Source organism: Poecilia latipinna, unplaced genomic scaffold (assembly GCF_001443285.1).
Source record: "Poecilia latipinna isolate Pla-1442-1.1 unplaced genomic scaffold, P_latipinna-1.0 Scaffold2517, whole genome shotgun sequence".
NCBI classification, from domain to species: Eukaryota; Metazoa; Chordata; class Actinopteri; order Cyprinodontiformes; family Poeciliidae; genus Poecilia; species Poecilia latipinna.
Window position 1 is genome coordinate 53,606 of NW_015115133.1, and position 18,267 is coordinate 71,872.

The window sequence follows — 18,267 nt, forward strand, 5'->3', positions numbered from 1 at the left end:
GAAGGGCTGTCCTGGTTGCACGGCAATGAGGAAGGCTTCAACACTGGCTTGCATCTTTGACATAATGATAAGAAGACGAATAATAAAAATTATTAAATATATTTAGCAGCACAGCTACATTCAGATAGCAAACAAAGCCAATGAGAAAGTGCTTCTACAAAGAAGTAGGATCATTAGAATAACCACATACCTGCACATATCTGAAAACATGGTCCACAGTTTGACATGAGCTGTTTTGGAGTCTTCTTGTGGCCTTTGGATGTAGGACTAAGCACATGAACCAACAGAAGAATGCCTGGTTTTCCCAGCCTGGAGGAACAACAGTATAAATAGTAGACACATTAGGACAATACATAAACATTTTTTAAAGAGAAGTGTGAGCAAAACTAACCAGACCCACCTCTGTGTGTGTCACCATCACAATCATTCAAAATATTTTGTCCACCCGGTTTACCCTGGAGAGCATTTTTCACCACCTACAACATAAAGCATAAAAATGTCAAAAATTATTATCATGAACACAACTCAGACATTAGGCATTATAGAAATTAGTCAGCTTATAGAAACATTCTGGACAGCATTTCTTCTGCCAACCTGTCGGAAGCAATGTATTGAAGTCACTTCAGTCACCAACATGATGTACTAATGAAGAAAAAAAGAGGCAGCCAATATGTCATTGGTTATTATCATTATTATTTATAGATACAAAAACATTTTGGCTCAGCTTTGATCGCATAGATCAAATCACCGGTCCAGCACAGCCACTCTCCCCATTATGTCTATAGCCGAAAACGTCAAGAAAACGACTCCGCTGCTAAATAATGTTAACTCAGCCTTTCTGACAGTTTTAATGTTAGTTTAACCACCCGACACCCCGTGCCATCATAATTGCTGTTAATAATTACAGTCGTGATAAGCAGCATTTATTGATAGCAGAAGCATCTGAGGTCCCAGTTGATCCCTGGGTGCTGGAACGAGAGCAACAGAGCAAGAAAGCTTACAACAGGAGTGCATGAGGTATGTGGAATAATAAACCACTACATATAAAACGGGAATATTTATACCCTGTATAGCACTTTTGGATAGATGTAAACTACATTTTGTTGCTTGTACTTGTGACGGTGTAATGACAATAAAGTTGAATTCTATTCTATTCTATTCTATATATTAAAAAAAACAACTAAAAATAATAATATAAAGTTCTTTGGCAATTTTTCAAATGATTTACACATGAAATTAAAAATTTATTCTAGCCTAAGAAGTTTTATTGCTAAAATGAGAGTGAATTTTGATAGCAAAAATATATATTTTTGTCTTTTTTTTGGGACCTACAGGATTAAAACCTAAAGAAAATGTCTTGCAGCATGACTAGCAAAAATGATTATTTAAAAAGATGAACATTTCAGCAGGAATTTAAATCTAATTTTTTATAACAGTAAAAGTGACCGATGATACGAGGTAAAGTCCCGTTATTCTGGGGAAGATTTCGCATTTTAGTCTAAAAATTTTACTGTGAATTTCATTATCTATAGTCCACATTTAATCAACTAAAATGACACAGAAACTAACATGACAGAAACTAAAATGACCCCAAATGACCCATTTGTAACAAGAACTATATGGTTCTGTCCCAAAAAAAAAAAAAAAAAAAAAAAAGCTGATAGACTAAATACAAAGTTGCTGCAAAAAGTGAGCATTAGTTACAATTCTAGGCGCTCCTCTCTGATTGGGAGCTAAAACAGAGGCTGTCAAATCACTCCGCCTGGTTTTCATGTTCTGTCTGAATCTGAGGATCTGGAGCTTCTGCTGCTCACTGTTATTAATCTTTGAAAAGTGACGTTCAAAGGTAACACATGTTTTCTCCTCCTGACATAATGTGATTATTAGGCCTTAGAGTCACATAGCAGGCAGCAGCGGTCCTCCAAACAGCAAAGGCAACATGATGCGAGCAGGAGCCAGGCAGTATGTGGTGGCCAGGCCGCTGTACTCTGAGGATTCATTCAACGAGGAGCACAAGAAGGTCTACAGGCATCACAAGACAGCCCTGGACCATGTCAAGCAGTACTTCAGGTATGGAATACCCCCCCCTTTGGTCTTAAAGAAACTTTTTTTTTTTTATTATCAAATGTAGACAGTCAACAAAGGCACAGCTGGATACTGATGTATGAATTTCCACTTCAGGAGTTCACAAACTGTCACGTTTTTAAAAATCTCAAATTTAGTAAATGGCTAATCCAGCTTTGTGATCATTTGAGTTGATGACATCACAAAAGGCAAAAAAAAAGAGCCAATTAGCTACCATTAGTAAATAACCTGGACAGAACACAAGTTCTGTCACAAGAAGGATGAATTTAATCAGAAGCATGCAGCAAAGAACAAGAAGAAAAACAAGTGTGAGAATTTCAAAGAGCTCCAATCAGGTCCCTTGTGTGATGTCATCAAAGACTTGGATGCTTAATTTTTGTAAGACATATTTTATATTGATAAAATAAACTTTTTCAGGAAAAGTAACCAAAGATAATTGAAAAACAATTTCATAATCTTTGTATAGGCGGCAAATTATACAAAGTAAATACAGTTTCACTTAAATCTGGATTGCAACTTTAACATTGGATTTTCATCATTTCTGACTCACCCTACCTCTAGACTAACTTGAGAGCTTTAGCATTCAGTTAGGCTGGACTTAAATAAATGAACTGTGGAAAAATTTGTTGCTGAAGAAGACAAAGTGAGCAAGTTTTACTGTCATTTTGTTGAACTTCAGCTTGACTTTTATGTTTTAAACCGAGGTCTTTGTTCAGGTCAGGGTTTACAATGTTTAAGTCCTAAGTCCCCTGAACATCTGCTCGTATGTAGAGCCTTTAAACCTTGTTTGGCTTTTAGAAAGCAGTTACAGTTGAGTTTCTTACTTCAACCATCCAGCCAGGCTCCCAGGCAGCACTCCACATTCTAAACATCACACATTTTATATTCAGTCAGGGTTCACCGTCTGACATCAATTTCCCCACTGTGGGACAATAAAGTGTATTCCTGTTCTATATTGGAAATGTAGGAAAAGTAAATATTTAATCGCAAAGTCATAGATCAGGAGATGAACAAACCTGTCCCAGTTTATTGTCTCGTAGGAGTAATTTTCCACTGACAGTCCCCAACTTTAGATTCTCAAAACAAATTATAAAAGATCAAAATGGTTCAGAATAGATTTAAATCTAAAGATGTTTTGGCAATTAAAAACGACCCATTATATTTCATGTTTTTTCCGTAATGCAGATAAAGATTTACTTGATTTTTTTAAAACTTTCTTTTACTCTAGTTAAATAATAAATAATTTGTCATTATTTGGTTTGACACAACAAATATGTTCCACATTATATCCATTCGTAATTGTTAAATAAATTTATGTGAGATTCTGAAAACTTAAAGCTGTTGAAATGTTCATCTGGTATAGGCGAGAAAGTTATCACATCTTTATTTTTGCCATATTGTGTAACAGACTTAATCTAAAACCAATCAAAGTGCAATTTTGTCCAAAATATCCCATAATGGGATATTTTCTGCCTTTCTTTTCCACCCAGATCAACCATTCCTCACATTGATCAGGCTTTTACAGATAACTGAATTTAACCAAAAAGTTCCTTATTACACCAAGAGAAACAAAATTCTGTGGTCTAATTGACTGACATCTAGAATTCCAAGCGTGTGTGAAGAAAAACAGGCACCGTTCTTCACTTGGCTAATAGCAACCTAAGTATGTAAAGATAATTGATGTAGGGATGAATTACCCTACATATACAATTATAAAGTCTTTATACAAGTATTCATACTTGTATAAGTTTTTATATAAGATTTATACAAAATAAGTCTCATATAACGACTTATTTTCCCATTGACTGGACATCATTAAAAAACACAGAAAATGGATTATGGGCAACTGATGGAATTTTGTTTCTGAAGTGATTGTATCTCCCCTAACTCAGCAAACCCCCTGCCCACAACACAGCTACGTTTTTACCAGCATTGCTCAAATATGCAAGTAAAAACACTTAATTATGGCTGGGAAATACTGTAGTGTGTTTTAGCTACTTAAACATTCATTGAACCCATCCAGGCAGTGACTGTCTTGCCTGTGTTTCTGTTTTGCCCGGCCTCAGATGTGACGCCAAACGGGCCAAGAACGCAGCTCTCTCTCTGCTGCCGATCATAGGCTGGATGAAAATCTACAGAATCAAAGAGTGGCTGCTCAGTGACATCGTGTCTGGTGTCAGCACAGGACTGGTGGCTGTCTTGCAAGGTAAGATTCAACGGCGTGTTCACCGAGTCCCAAACAAACGCAGCAGAAGAAGACTTCATCCTGATGGGATAACAGCAGGTGAAACGGTCCAGACTGACGGCTGATGGGATCTTGCTACTCGTTAACGTAAAATGTGCATCAGTGAAAATGCTTCCTTTGGTAATTAATTTTCCTCTGAATGTGCACACGCAACATACATACCCAGAAGTGGATTGGTAAATGTTCAGCCACGCTGCTTATCTATGTACGTCACATCTCTGACTGGACAACGGCTGGTTGTCTTAATCTAAGGAATGTTGATGATCCTGATGTTATGCTGTTTTAATACACACAACTGTTTGTCTCTTTTCTGTTTGGAACTTTGCGTTGGCAATGAAGGTTCTGATAGAATAGAGATAGAATAAAGGTTTCACCATACACCTACCTGAGGGTTTACTCTTCTGGCCTCCTCTCTGGAGGAGTACCTCAAGACTCTGTTCAGGGGTCCATACGTTTCTCTCTGCATGCTGTTGTATAGATATGTGTTAAGGAAGCATTACAGCTACACAGATCACACCCATATTAATATATAATTAGTGTTATGCAAAATTCAATATGGGGTAGATGTGATCTTTCTCAGTATTAGTGAGGACAAAAAAATAAATAATTGTTAATGGTACTCAAAAAGCTCCTACATTGAAACTGGGTCGTCTGGAGCCATTCATGAAATCCCATCTTAAAACTTTTTGTGTAATATTCAACTGTGACGAACAAAAATGGTAAAAACAACAAAAAAAACATATTCCTTTAAATTTAGGTTTCTATCAAAGAAAAAAAAGTTTCTCAGTGACATTCAAAAGTCATGAAATTACTTGTGTGGTATTAAATAGGGCCTTGTTATCATGGCCTCATCGGATCCAGGATACATAAACTCATTTCCTTAGCGTATGGCTATCGTAAATCACTTCCAATTAGATTTTAGATCAACCTTAAAATTTCATTTCCAAGAAACCCCATATTTTCCTCTCAGTATTTTATTACATTACATATTAGTAAGTGTTTTATTACCTTTCCTGTTTATTGTAATGTGTAACTAAAGTTTCTACTTCTCTTCCTGGTCACCAGCTGTCGTTTCTAGTGAGCCTTTAAAATAAACGTAACCTGCTTTGACTAAAAGACATTACCAACGTACCGTGACTCTGTTAACGTTTGTCGTTGTTGTGTTCCAGGTCTTGCCTACTGCTTGCTGGCCTCTCTGCCTCCCTGGTATGGACTCTTTGCTGCCTTCTTTCCAATCATCCCCTACTTTTTCTTGGGCACCTCTAGACACATCTCAGTGGGTAAGGCTGACATTCAGCAAACAATCTGTCTGTGAAAAACTGAGTTCTCAAAGAACTCTCAAAGAAACCATTTATTTCTCCTATTAGTCAAGTATTTTTGATGAGTTGTGAAAATAATTAACCATTTCTAGAATGCCATAGTGTTCTAATAATATCTAAAGGACTAAAGACTTCACCCAAAAACCAATTAGTTGACCTGGGACAAAATAAAATGCAGTGGTCTTCATCAGATGTCCCTAGAGGTCATCTGATGAAGACCAGATGATCTCAGATTTATCTCCCACAGCCTGAGATTTTGAAAAGGTTTCAGACTCTGATGTTCAGCAGCAGTTGGTCCTCTAGCTTCTGATCACTGGAACATTTCCTTGAAATGGGATGATGTACTCCAAAAATATAATTTAGAATTTTGTCTTTTATTGCTGCTCTGTTTAAACCTTGTTTTTAGAATTTGGTTTGATTGAAGTGGATTCCAGCGCTGTTCCAACGCCAAGCGGACCAGAGATGATTAAAATATGTGAAAGTTAAGCACCCAAAGTTCCAGTCCTTCAGGACGATGAGTCTTTGCCTTCTTCCTGATGATAGTTGGCAAAGTTGAACAATGGTGTTGGAGCAGTTGATCTTTGGGAAAATTTTGACAGGAAAAAAAAAAAGAAATCAAGGTCATCCACAAACCTATCAGATCCATTCTGGGTACAGCCTAAAATGGCTACAACAAAAGAACCAAACTTCAGAAGCATAAAGAGAGAAACAGAAAGGTTAGGATCTAGCAGGAGCTGATGAACAGGCCGCCTGCTTGGGCCAGGCCAGGTACAAATAAGTCTGTATATGTCATCTCAAGGCGAACACTCAAGTAATTAAACTATGCACTTCACTACCTTTCTATTCTGCAGGTCCTTTTCCAGTCTTGTGTCTGATGATTGGCTCGGTGGTGACTAGACTCATCCCAGACGAAGGGCCAGCTGCCAACATCACAGGATTTTCAGGTCTGACGGTAGACGAGCAGAGAGTGTTGGTGGCCTCCTCTGTGACCTTCCTCGTTGGCATCATGCAGGTCGGAAAGCTTTTTAACCTTTCAGTTCATTACGTCAGTATCTACTAACAATGGAAAATAACAGACAGAAAAGACACAATGTTCTACAGCCACGTTTTAGTCAGTAAATACATCCAAACCAAGGTTGTTGTTTTATTTCCCAACACGTTTATTGCACCAGAAACAAGATGCCATTCAGACTTGGCAAGAGGACTTGTCTCTGCTAAAAGAAGCTACTGAGCTCACCTTGATAAGAGCTGATGATGGGCAGCCACAGTGGCAAATGAAAGTTAAATGTTCATGTGACCTCAGCCGTATCTCACACGCCCATTGTAACTATCCATGAAATCTCTGTTGCCTTGAATGGATTAGCATGGCTTAGCTATACAGTTGGGATGGTAGCATTACACTGAGAAAGGTACTTGTGTAATTAACCAGTTGACCTCGAGTCTCTGCCAAAGGTTACTTATGTTGGCAGTGATGTGCCGGTGCTGCAGATCTGCTGGTGTTTGTAGGCACAGTCATCTCTTAGTTTTACAGACAATAGTCTGAAACTGGAAAATATTGAATAAGCAGCTGTAAAAATGCCATGTTGATGTCAATGGTAAGGAGAACAAGGTGACAGTGGCCAAATCTGTAATGGACTTAACAGGTCAAGCTAAATGTATGTATGTGGCACATTTCAGCAACAAGGCAGTAGAAAGTGCTTCACACCTTCAAGTCGAATCTTGAAGCGGATGAGCTGTAGAACCGTCCATAATATGTCAAACCGGGGCTACAATTTCAATGGGTTCTTCAGAAAAGAGCAGAATATTTTAAAGAGACAGAGGTAAAATTTTATAAAATGGCACTATGTGTCAGGAAAATACACAGTACTGCTCCTTTAAAATTCTGTGCACTATGAACACTTTAGTAACTGTATGAGCAAGTAAACATGAACTCATATCATTTTTTAACAGAATGAATTTGTGTATATAATTCAGTTTGTTCTGTACAGAGACATGCCTTAAAATTAAAGTTGTATGGTAAAATGTGGAAAATGAGACATTCAGAATATTTCTAACATCTTTAATGTTCTAAGCAAATTCAAATGGATTTCTCTTTGTTTTCCAGCTGGCAATGGGAATCCTACAGGTGGGCTTCGTGGTCATGTACCTGTCTGACACCCTGGTCTCCGGGTTCACCACAGCTGCTGCCATCCATATCCTTGTGTCTCAGTTAAAGTTTGTGTTGGGGCTCCAGGTTCCTGGCATCAGTGGACCCCTCTCCCTTATATATGTAATTACAAATTGTTCAGTCCTTTTCTCACCTTAACGCTGGAAAGGGAGTGACGAGGCGGTTTATCCCTTAAACTCCTGCTGTGTTTTTCAGACTCTGGAGATTATCTTCAAGAAGATCACGTCCAGCAACGTGTGTGACATTGTGATCTCCCTTGTGATCATGGTGACGGTGTTTCTTGTGAAAGAGCTAAATGACAGATACAAATCTAAACTGCCTGTTCCCATCCCGATAGAGGTTATCATGGTGAGCAAGCGTTGTGAAACATCTTTCATAGTTATAACTGTTTTCTTATCTGACAGACGCAGTGATAGCACAGGTTTAGGTTAGGATTAATTTTATAGCTGTAAATACCTTTTAAAGTGACATAAGGTCACAAGGTTTCTGATGAGGTATTACAATTGGACATACAAAACTAAAACAGAAGCACATAATTAGACACCTTTATTTGTCCCTCAGTGGGGGAACAAATAAAGGATTATTAACTGTATTATTATAAATCTAATAACACCAATTATGCGTATCGTCTAGTTTTGACCCCCATGTTCCCTGTGTTCTCCCTAGACTGTTATTACTTGTGGAGTTTCTTATGCTTTTGACTTCCGGACCAGATATGGCATTGACGTTGTTGGAAAAATTCCCCTAGGGTGAGTAGAATTTGTTCTATCTTGGATTTACTTTGATTGGCTAAAACATGGCAGAATACTTTGTAGGCAAGTGTTTTTGTTTTAATGCTAATAGTATATGGATTACATTTGTCTGACGGGTTGTGTGCTGCTTCAGATACGAGCCTCCAGTCGCCCCAAACCTTCAGGTCTTCCAGCACACGGCGATGGAAGCTTTCCCAATGGCTATAGTGGGTTTTGCTGTGGCCTTCTCTGTGGCAAAAGTCTATTCTATAAAACATGATTACACAATAGATGGAAACCAGGTATGCTGCAACACTGACTAGATAAACGGTCCAGTATGCTTGTGATGTGTACCTCTGTACCAAGGCACGATTTCTCTCGGTCCTGGCTACAGGAGCTGATCGCCTTTGGAGTTAGCAATATCTTTGGAGCGTCCTTCAAGGCCTTCGCAGCAAGTACAACGCTTTCCAGGAGTGCGGTACAAGAAAGTACAGGGGGAAAAACTCAGGTAAAATGAGCAGTTGTACTGATTAATATTTATTGCAGTTGATAAAGGGGTTTATTTTAGACAACCTGATAGAGTGGATTTAAGTACAACTATACAGCCCTCTTGCATCTCCAAAACAGAACTCTGTGAGATCATAGATTGATTGTGAAAGTCTCATTTTTTCCACATAATCAGTGCATGTTTTACTCTTAGGCCTTTAACTGCAATATAGTAATCTAGTTGTATAAATACTATTCCAAGGACACTCCACACATCCATCTGCATTTACTTCTCTCACAATAAGGTATTATTTAGCCCTTCAAAGTCACATAAAGATAACGCTACACAACTGATAGAGGAAAAATATTTCTTCTCTGGCTAATTGTCAGTAAAAGAATACATTTCAACATTTACGTCTATCTCGTGGTCTCACTGCTGACTGTTGTTGCCATGACATCAGCAGTGTTGTGACCTGATCTATTAGTTTATGATTGTTGTTTCCATTAGATATAAAAATCCAATTGTTTCATAATCCGGGGGAATCAATTTGACATATTTCAATTAAAAATGGTGACAGGCTTCAAGACAGTGTCGATATGGACTCAATGTAAACATATGGTAGTCATGGCTACATGTTTTAGAATTGCCATATCCACGTTGAAAATCAATGTAAAGACCTGCTGGGATTAATATCCTTTGCATTCTTCCAAACCTTTTTGTTTTTCTGTTGCTTGAATATGATATTTTCTCCTTTAAAGAAATATTTATGTCACTTAAGACACTTGAAATCATTCACAAATCCTTACAAATATGCTTCTGATTGTTTTAGTTATCTGGATTTCCCAGTCTGATGGTTTTTTTGTATTTTTTTTCAGATCGCTGGTTTACTATCAGCTGTTATAGTGATGATTGTCACTTTGGCTATTGGATATCTTCTTGAGCCTTTACCAAAGGTAAGAGAACTACAGTCTGCTAAAACTGAGACACTGCCAAAGAATCAGGTCTCTGAAAGGAACTCTTGTCCCGGCGTTTTGACAGTCTGTACTGGGTGCCGTGGTCATCATCAACCTGAAGGGCATGCTGATGCAGTTCAATGAAATTCCTTACCTGTGGAGGAGAGACAGGCCAGATTGTGTAAGATATCAAACAATTGAGTTATTTTAGGAAAAATGTTCACAGTCTTACCAACTGAGTTAATAAAGATCAGTTAACAAAAACAAGTACTTCTTCTTGGCATGTATAGGTGGTGTGGATGGTCACCTGCGGAGCGGCCATCCTGCTGGGGCTGGATCTTGGATTGGCTGTTAGTCTTGGTGTGGAGTTGATCTGCGTCGTCCTCCGGGTTCAGTTGTTAGTATCTTGCCAGGGTCTACTTCCTGATGTAACAAAAACTCTAAATTACAACTGACAAATAAATATTACGATGCTCTAATATAATGCCACTAAGTTAGCCTGTTGTAGAAATTCCAGCCTACCAGCTGTTAATCCCAGGTATCCGTGGATTTCCAAGAGTTTCTTTTATTTTAGCATGCTAACACAACGCATGCTAATATACAGGTAGTGAGATGGTGGTTTTGGCAGACTTGAGCCCAGTGTTTCCCAATCATGTAAAAACTGGTTTAAGCAAGAACAATTAAGGTTTTGAGTATGTAACATAGCAAGTGAAGCAGTTATCCTAGCACTCTCAATACACAGTTGATAGCTAGCAGATTTAGAAAGTACCAATGTTAAACTTTTATTGCGTTTCTTTTTTTTCAGCCCTCGCTGCAGTGTGCTAGCCAACATTGAGGGGACAGAAATTTACAAAGACAGGAAGGACTACATCTCTGTAAGTTAGCCACCTTTAGCCTTCTTTACATCTGTCATGCAGCAAGCTATAAGTAGCATGAGATTTTGACACAAAACAACTCGAGCTATGTTACATTTTACAACCAAAAAGATACATTTGTACGTTAGAATTAAACACAACTTTGTGTCTGTCAGTTAAATTCCATGTGAGCTACATTGCTTTGTGGTTTTGACGTGACAAAATGCATTAAATTTCAAAGGGCATGGAAGCTATTGCACAACGCTGCCCGTCTTCTGGTCATTGGGTGTCTGTATACTCTACCACACATTTACAATAACTTATGCTTGGTGATCCTGATGTTCCACAGATAAATGAACCAGAGGGGGTGAAGATTTTCAGAATCCCGTCCCCAATCTTCTTCGCCAACATGGACTTCTTTAGGAACAAGCTAGTGGAAGCTGTAAGTTTCAACACAGCATACACGCTTTCTTAAAAAGATACATGCACATTTATCTTATAAATTTGATCCTTTTGTTTTCAGCTTGGCTTCAATCCTCTGAGAGTGTTGAAAAAAAGGAACAAAGCTCTAAGTAGAATCCGGAAACTTCTGAAGAAAGGTGACCTCCAGTGGACATCGGTGAGTATTATTTGTTCAGTGACAACAGCACGAGACTTTCACTCAGATAAACCGTTCCACAGCACAACAAAAGGTTGAGCAACTCAGCATCTGCACTGATATCGCCACCTCGTCTTGCTTTGATATAACTGTGAATTTTCAACAGTGAAACACACCCAGCCTATCGCTTTGGTGCATTTATCAAATTCTCATCGTCATTTGCAAAATAGGAAATGCATCTTGAAATAGTTCGTACAAATAGCATAAAGGAAAAAAAAAAACCTGTAATTTGTTAACAGACCATGTCATTGTGTTGCAGAAAGGAAAAGACGGCACTGTAGGACTTGGGACATTGTACCAGTTTAGGACAGTTTTAGAAAAAAATGTCTAATTGGAATGTATAGAATATGTTTGACATATTATAGCAACTTGTTCAACCATGTTCATGTTAAAACTTATACAACGAACTGATTGATTTTATTTAAATGGAGCAGTGCATGTTAGTTGTGGTAAATATGCCAGATTTAGCTAAATGTTCATTTCCATCCGTAGTCACATAAAATAAACACCACAAGATACAAACATTCATCCAATTTCATACATAAAAATAAGAAATACAGTAAAAACAAATTAAAACTATATATAGCATAGCATAACTTGTGCGTAAATGTTGTGGCGGTAGAGACAATTCAACAGAAACCAATAAATTTGATCTACATGATATAAGCAGCTGATAATGTAGGAAAAAGCAGAGAATTATTCGTAATTGCTGGCATGTAAACAAATCTGACTTCCATATAAAACGAATCATCCTCATTTGGAAAAACCCCAATCGAACCGAGTGCAGATATGCTTTCTAGTAAACAGTGACAGATTTATTTCCTTCTATCAAGATTAAACGTTGTGATGGGACACAAACAAGCCTGTGATCCTGACAGTTCTCGTGCTTTTGTGTTGTATAGATAAAGATTTACGATGGTCTGATTGGAATTATCTTCCTCTATCTGTGCCAGTAACCCATAAAAAAACAAAAGGTGGATTGTCGATAATCCCTTATTTTGCTCTTCCAGAACATCCAAGACCAGGATGTGTGATTAAAGTCAAGTTAAGACTGCTTAACTTGACTTTAATAATTAATGAAATATGCAGAAGTCAAACAGACATCATTCCCCATATTGACATAAACTAAAACAATGTTTCTGTAATAACATTGTTGAATCCAGCACTGAATGGTCATTAACAGACTCTTTGATTACATTTCAAACTATTCATATTATTCACATTGTACATTTGTGAAAAATGAGGACACTGAGTGTGTCTGACATGGACATTTAATATCACTTTGAACGATACTTTGTTTTACTTTGGTTTGTAGTTTGCACTGTAAAAAAAAAAATCAGGCACACAGACTAACGATTATTGAAAATGCAGTCAGTAATCTGCAACATGAGAACATTCAGAATAACATCCCAAAGACATTTCCATCGTTCCATCCTTCATTTGCATGTAAATACCAGTCAATAATGCGCCGAACAGCATTTTTTCTAGATATGCTACAAAAAGTCTTTGGATTGGCAGGTTTCCCATGAATGAATGAATTACGTTCCACAAAAAAATCCATGAATACTGAACTGTGAATAGATGGAGGTCCACTGTATGTAGAAAACATCCTGGTGACATTTTAACTGTCTTGTTATTCCACTATGACAAAAATGCCTTAAAAACATTGTGGATTTGCATTTGGCACCATAGCTACCAGTAAAGATCCCAGTAAGAAGGAATCTATCTGCCATTTAAAATGTTTAAAATCTCCCTGATTAAAAATAAATCTATGTTTTCCTGCTGCAGAAAGGGTTCCTGAACACAACAAACGGTTCCCTGGTGGACCCGTTAGAAGACAGCGACAACGAGGAGCTGGACAAGCCCATCGACTTCAAGGACCTTCCCATCCGCATCGACTGGAACGCCGAGCTTCCTGCCAACATGGTGGTTCCCAGGGTGGACATCCACAGCCTGGTGCTGGACTTCGCTGCTGTCTCCTTTCTGGACATATCTGGACTGAAGGGACTCAAAACCGTGAGGGATTCTGTTTCCTGTGATCTGAATATCTTCTTATCGCTCCCACCTTTTCCCCTACCACCTTCATCTCTCCGTTTCCTTTGCAGTTGCTGAAAGAACTGGTCCGTGTTGAAGTTGAGGTCTACATCGTAGCTTGTGATCGTAAGTGTGAAACTCCGGTTCCGACAAGTTCCAACACCGTTAGCAGCTTCATCTTTAAAATGTCCATTTTCTCTGGTTCATCAATCGAAGAAACACAAGAAAAGAGACAGCAAAAGACTTGATACCAGGTCAAAGTTCACCTTTCAGCAGAACTATGACCCTAACAGACTGCCAGAGCTACATCAGAATGGTTTAGATTTGTTAGAATGGCCCAGTCAAAGTCCAGATGTAAATCTGAATGAGAATCTGAAAATAGATTTCTACAGATTCTCTCCATCCAATCTGACTGAGTCGGGTTGTTTTACCAAGAAGAATGAGCAAAAATTGTAGACTTCCAGTGTCGTCTTTCATTTGCATTTAAGTTGACAGTCCAGTACGAATATTGGAAGTTGAGTTTAAAGCATCACACCAAGACTAAAACTAACTGATTTTGAAAAGACATAAACTAAAGCTCTCACATCAACAGAAACAGGAAGTTTTGATGCAACTCTCATTTCTTCTGATCCACAGCGTACATCCTGGAGAAACTCCACAAGTGTTGCTTCTTTGATGAGGAGGTTCAGCCCTCCATGTTCTTCCTAACGCTGCACGACGCCATGCTGCACATTTTGGAGAAACATCCAGAGACGACAGAAAGGAAAGCAGACCGGGATAAGGTTAAAAACCTTCTCATTAGATCACATCACGACTGGCAACCGTTTCCTAGTTGTCTGACATTAAATCAGACTAAACGCTTCCTGTTTTAGCTCAGTTAGGATCACCAACAGCACTCTATATGCTAAACAAATGTTGCAATTTTTCTTTTCTTTTTCTTTCTTACATTCTTCAAACTCTGAAGTTTAGTATTTAGATTGAATTGCATTAACTGTATGTCTTAGATTAAACGTTTCAGGCATGAATCTATAAACTTCTCTAGATCTTATTTGAAGTTCTAGAACTAAAATCTACACTTTGCTGTTCTGACGTCGCTCATAACTAATCTGCTGTTATACTGAGGATTAATGTCTATTTGGAAGCAACTTTAACTTCCTGGGCCAGCCTTCTACACCCAAACACTTTCACCTCTGGGTCACAGAACCCGTCTCTTTCCTGACCAGCACAATGCTGGACATTCTGTAATTATTTCAACATGCGATCACCTAACTTTTGGAGGAAGCCCACAATTCTCTTCCTGCTTTCTTTCCACTTCCCTGTGATGTCACACAAGAAAGCAGGATGCTCACATCCACAGGACGAACTACAAACGTCTAATTTGAAGGCAGAATTTAGCAAATAGAACTAACTGCAGTAATCCCAACTCATCTAAAACTGGAAATGTCTTATGTCAGAAACGAAAAGCGAGAAATGTTTGTATTTTTATCCAGCATGATTGGTTCCACCTGCACAATCAAAATGTACAAAACCTGAATGTGTTCATGTTTCCCTACAGATACTGACAACAGTGACGGTCCACCATCCGAGTGGCAATCTGAGGAGCAGAGATAAAAATGTAAGCTGATTTTTTTATTTATTTTTTTCCCAGCTGAAGCTTCCTGCTGTTGTAATCGTCCCGTACAGTCGGGTCATTGCCACTCGGTGCACTCATTGTTTGAGTTTTGGGAAATATTTAACTTGTTTCATTTCATTCAGCTGTATGTAGGTCAAGGACGAAACACATAAAGCACCACTCCAAAGAAATAAAACATGCCGTCTTCATAAGCTCATGCTTCGGTCTATATGCAGACCATAAGCCTCACTCTGAGCTACAGGCAAAGCAGAGAAATGTAAAAGTGAAGGAATAATCTGTTGGTTAGTTCTTACATATAAACTTTAAAAAGTGCTCAGCTCTGTTTATGTGTTTGTCACATAAAACCTCCATAAAGACGCAAAATGTGAAAAATACATGTGAAACTCTTGTCTTGCAGGGTCCAGTGCCAGCTGCAGAGACCAAGTTCTAACCGGGACAGAAGACGAAATCAATAAACGAAACGGCAAAAAAGAAAAGAAGACTATATATTTTATACATCGCTTTATTTATCATGCCTAATTAATATATGTTTTAGAGATTACGGTTTAAATGATTGTAAAATCATTACGAAAAGGTAAATCCATATTGCATTGGGTGAAAAAAAAATGTAAATACAATCCCAGATTAACAATACATGATGAAATCTAACTGAAAAACAAAACACAAGCGTGAAAAGACAGAGTTCACCTCATGGTGGCGCTAGCAGGAACAACTCCTACTGTTTTCGTCTCTCACATCATTCTGAATGGCTACAGGAACTGATTTATGCACATTTCTCCTAATACCCCATCGCTTAACATCAATCAGGTTTAGATTTGAACTTTGACTGGGCCGTTCTGTTGTCTTTCAGCCATTTGAGCCGATTTAAGTCAAGCTTTAGCTTCTGGCTTCACATTCAGATGACGATGATGAAAAGTTGCAGTTTGTTTTCTGTCAAACATCCAAACATGGATCTGTGTATTGCAGACAAGCAACAACAAATGGAAAACGGACCCAATTCAAATTCAAGTCCATGGAGTCCAGATTCACTTAGGGAGGAATTTAAATCTGTTCCACTTTTCAGTCATCTTTCACATGAAAACGTTTGAACGTGGCTCTATAACTCTTCCCAGATTGATGGGCAGCAGCAGTTGTTTCCCTGAGGTCATCAGTGATGTCTTGGCATCATGTTAACACACACTTATGATGTGAAGTGTTCTTGAATTCGTGTTAACACACACCTGGATGCTCCAGAACAGCAAACATCCACCACTCAAATTCAAATTTAAAAATACTTTATTGATCCCAAAGGGAATTTAAAAGACATATTAACTAGAAATTCATGGGTGTTATTGTACAGTGATGGCTGTGGGCAGGACTCCTGCTTTTATCAGGTTTTTACGCTGATAATGATCAGTTACGTAATGAATTCCTGCAAAACATTTCATATATCTTTCATATATCATGTCTGTTGTTTATCTAAGCTTGTGTTTACAAAATTGTAAGTTTTTTTTATATATATAAAAGAAAATGTTTTATGTGACTGTTTCTGTGTGAGAAACATTATAGGACCTAGATGAGGTGCAGATGTAAATAAATCCATTCCATTTAGACTCTTTTTTATCATGAATTTAACAGCTTGTTTTCAGGTTTTTTTATATTGTTGTACATAGAAAATATTGTTATACCATTCAATCAAATGTACTGTTTTATTACAAAAGCCATATACTGTTTTTTATACTGTAAACATTTAATTTGTAGACCATTTTTGTTGTAATAATGAATCTAAAAAATGAATAATTTTGCCAAAGTTCTGTTATCAAAATTAAAAATAACCTTTATATAATTTACTTGTATTGGTCTGTTTTGTGCTCATGGATATTTTACAGTATGATAAGGAGTGAGAGACATACTATAAAAACTTCTATGGTAGTATATTGAACTCTTAACTGCTACAGTAGAGCAACTCCCTGTGGAATCCCACATAGGATTGTAACACCATTGAAAGTAAATCCTTTAATCTTGTTATCAGTTAATGTTTCTAAAACCACTAGAAATAGAAACCACTAAGGCTTCCTGACAAACCTTAGTTCAGGTTTTTGTGTAGAAGTTTATGATTAACAACATCATAAGCCTAAAATCAATCTCAAAAAAGTCCCTACGATATTAACGATTATGATGTGAAGTGTCCTTGAATTCTAGCTGGTTTATCACTTCCACTCATTCCCAGGTAAAGTAACAGAAAGAGAATAAAGAGATGGCACATGTCGACCCAATGAACTATAAATCTGTGTGTTAATTATTGAACAGAGCGCAGACAAAAACCGCATCGTGAAGGGACTGATGACAAATTTCAGATTAGAGGCTTTGGCCAAAGGTTCTTCAAAGGATCTTTTGCATTTTGCCGGAGTTGGACTTTTCAGAAACGTTCACTGGAATGACAGTGACTTCGAGAAAACAGTATGTGGTTTTTAGACCTGTGTACTCTGAAGACAGCCTCGCTGAAGACCATGAGAAAATCGAGAGGAAACACAAAGCGCTCCTGGAGCATGTTAAGGAAAACCTGACGTAAGTGTTCCTGGGCTCAATCAACGCAGTGGCATCACTGCTCTCATTTTTAACTTTTCTGCGAAACAGGTAAGAGAGAGAATCAGATGAACTGTATTTATGTTTTCTTTGTGTTTGTTCGGTTGATGCAGCTGCAATGCAAATCGTGCCAAAAACGCAGTGGTCTCTCTTCTGCCTGTGATTGGCTGGATGAGGACGTACAGAGTCAGAGAGTGGCTGCTGGGCGATGTGGTGTCTGGGGTCAGCACCGGACTGGTGGCCGTCATGCAAGGTCAGAACACCGGCCGGACAGTTTGGAAGGGAAAAACCGTTTCAGCTGCATTTTTTCTTTAAAAAAAAAAAAAAACTTTCATTTATTTCAGCACTTCAATTCACAAACTAAAACTCGTATAAAAACCTATATGAATTTCGACTTATGCACTTTTACCATCCACCTAACTTTCCATCGATATACTTGGATGCAGTTACACAGCAGATCACAGTAAATTTAATATGTGAAACCAAAGTCAATTTCCTGTTTAGTTGTAAATTCTCCATCAGTCTTATTCCTGTTC

General features: G+C 38.0%; 2 protein-coding genes across 4 annotated transcripts in view; both read left to right on the forward strand.

The window, feature by feature from the left end:
* The window catches only part of LOC106938136 (chloride anion exchanger-like), a 16,909-nt gene extending 1,272 nt beyond the window's left edge, over nt 1–15,637 (forward strand). Inside the window, exons 1-22 of one of the 3 annotated variants that reach the window (XR_001422540.1) lie at nt 971–1,017; nt 1,888–2,070; nt 4,152–4,291; nt 5,500–5,610; nt 6,501–6,661; nt 7,754–7,918; nt 8,012–8,164; nt 8,483–8,565; nt 8,702–8,849; nt 8,942–9,055; nt 9,910–9,987; nt 10,073–10,168; nt 10,278–10,384; nt 10,793–10,862; nt 11,191–11,283; nt 11,365–11,460; nt 13,288–13,515; nt 13,605–13,659; nt 14,170–14,315; nt 15,089–15,148; nt 15,289–15,447; nt 15,564–15,629. Coding sequence is in view for 2 of the 3 variants with exons in the window: in XM_015020003.1 (XP_014875489.1) it covers nt 1,940–2,070; nt 4,152–4,291; nt 5,500–5,610; nt 6,501–6,661; nt 7,754–7,918; nt 8,012–8,164; nt 8,483–8,565; nt 8,702–8,849; nt 8,942–9,055; nt 9,910–9,987; nt 10,073–10,168; nt 10,278–10,384; nt 10,793–10,862; nt 11,191–11,283; nt 11,365–11,460; nt 13,288–13,515; nt 13,605–13,659; nt 14,170–14,315; nt 15,089–15,148; nt 15,564–15,596 (2,268 nt within the window). In the remaining variant the exon portion in view is untranslated. Of the gene's footprint in view, nt 1–970; nt 1,018–1,887; nt 2,071–4,151; nt 4,292–5,499; nt 5,611–6,500; nt 6,662–7,753; nt 7,919–8,011; nt 8,165–8,482; nt 8,566–8,701; nt 8,850–8,941; nt 9,056–9,909; nt 9,988–10,072; nt 10,169–10,277; nt 10,385–10,792; nt 10,863–11,190; nt 11,284–11,364; nt 11,461–13,287; nt 13,516–13,604; nt 13,660–14,169; nt 14,316–15,088; nt 15,149–15,288; nt 15,448–15,563 lie in introns of those variants that run through there. The other 2 variants (XM_015020003.1, XM_015020004.1) reach the window with 2 other exon arrangements.
* An 862-nt stretch (nt 15,638–16,499) lies between these two features.
* LOC106938137 (chloride anion exchanger-like) overlaps nt 16,500–18,267 on the forward strand; it is a gene marked incomplete at its 3' end in the record, with an annotated part of 13,162 nt that continues 11,394 nt past the window's right edge. Inside the window, exons 1-2 of the mRNA XM_015020005.1 lie at nt 16,500–17,713; nt 17,845–17,984. Of these exons, the coding sequence (XP_014875491.1) occupies nt 17,583–17,713; nt 17,845–17,984 (271 nt within the window). The remainder of the gene's footprint in view (nt 17,714–17,844; nt 17,985–18,267) is intronic.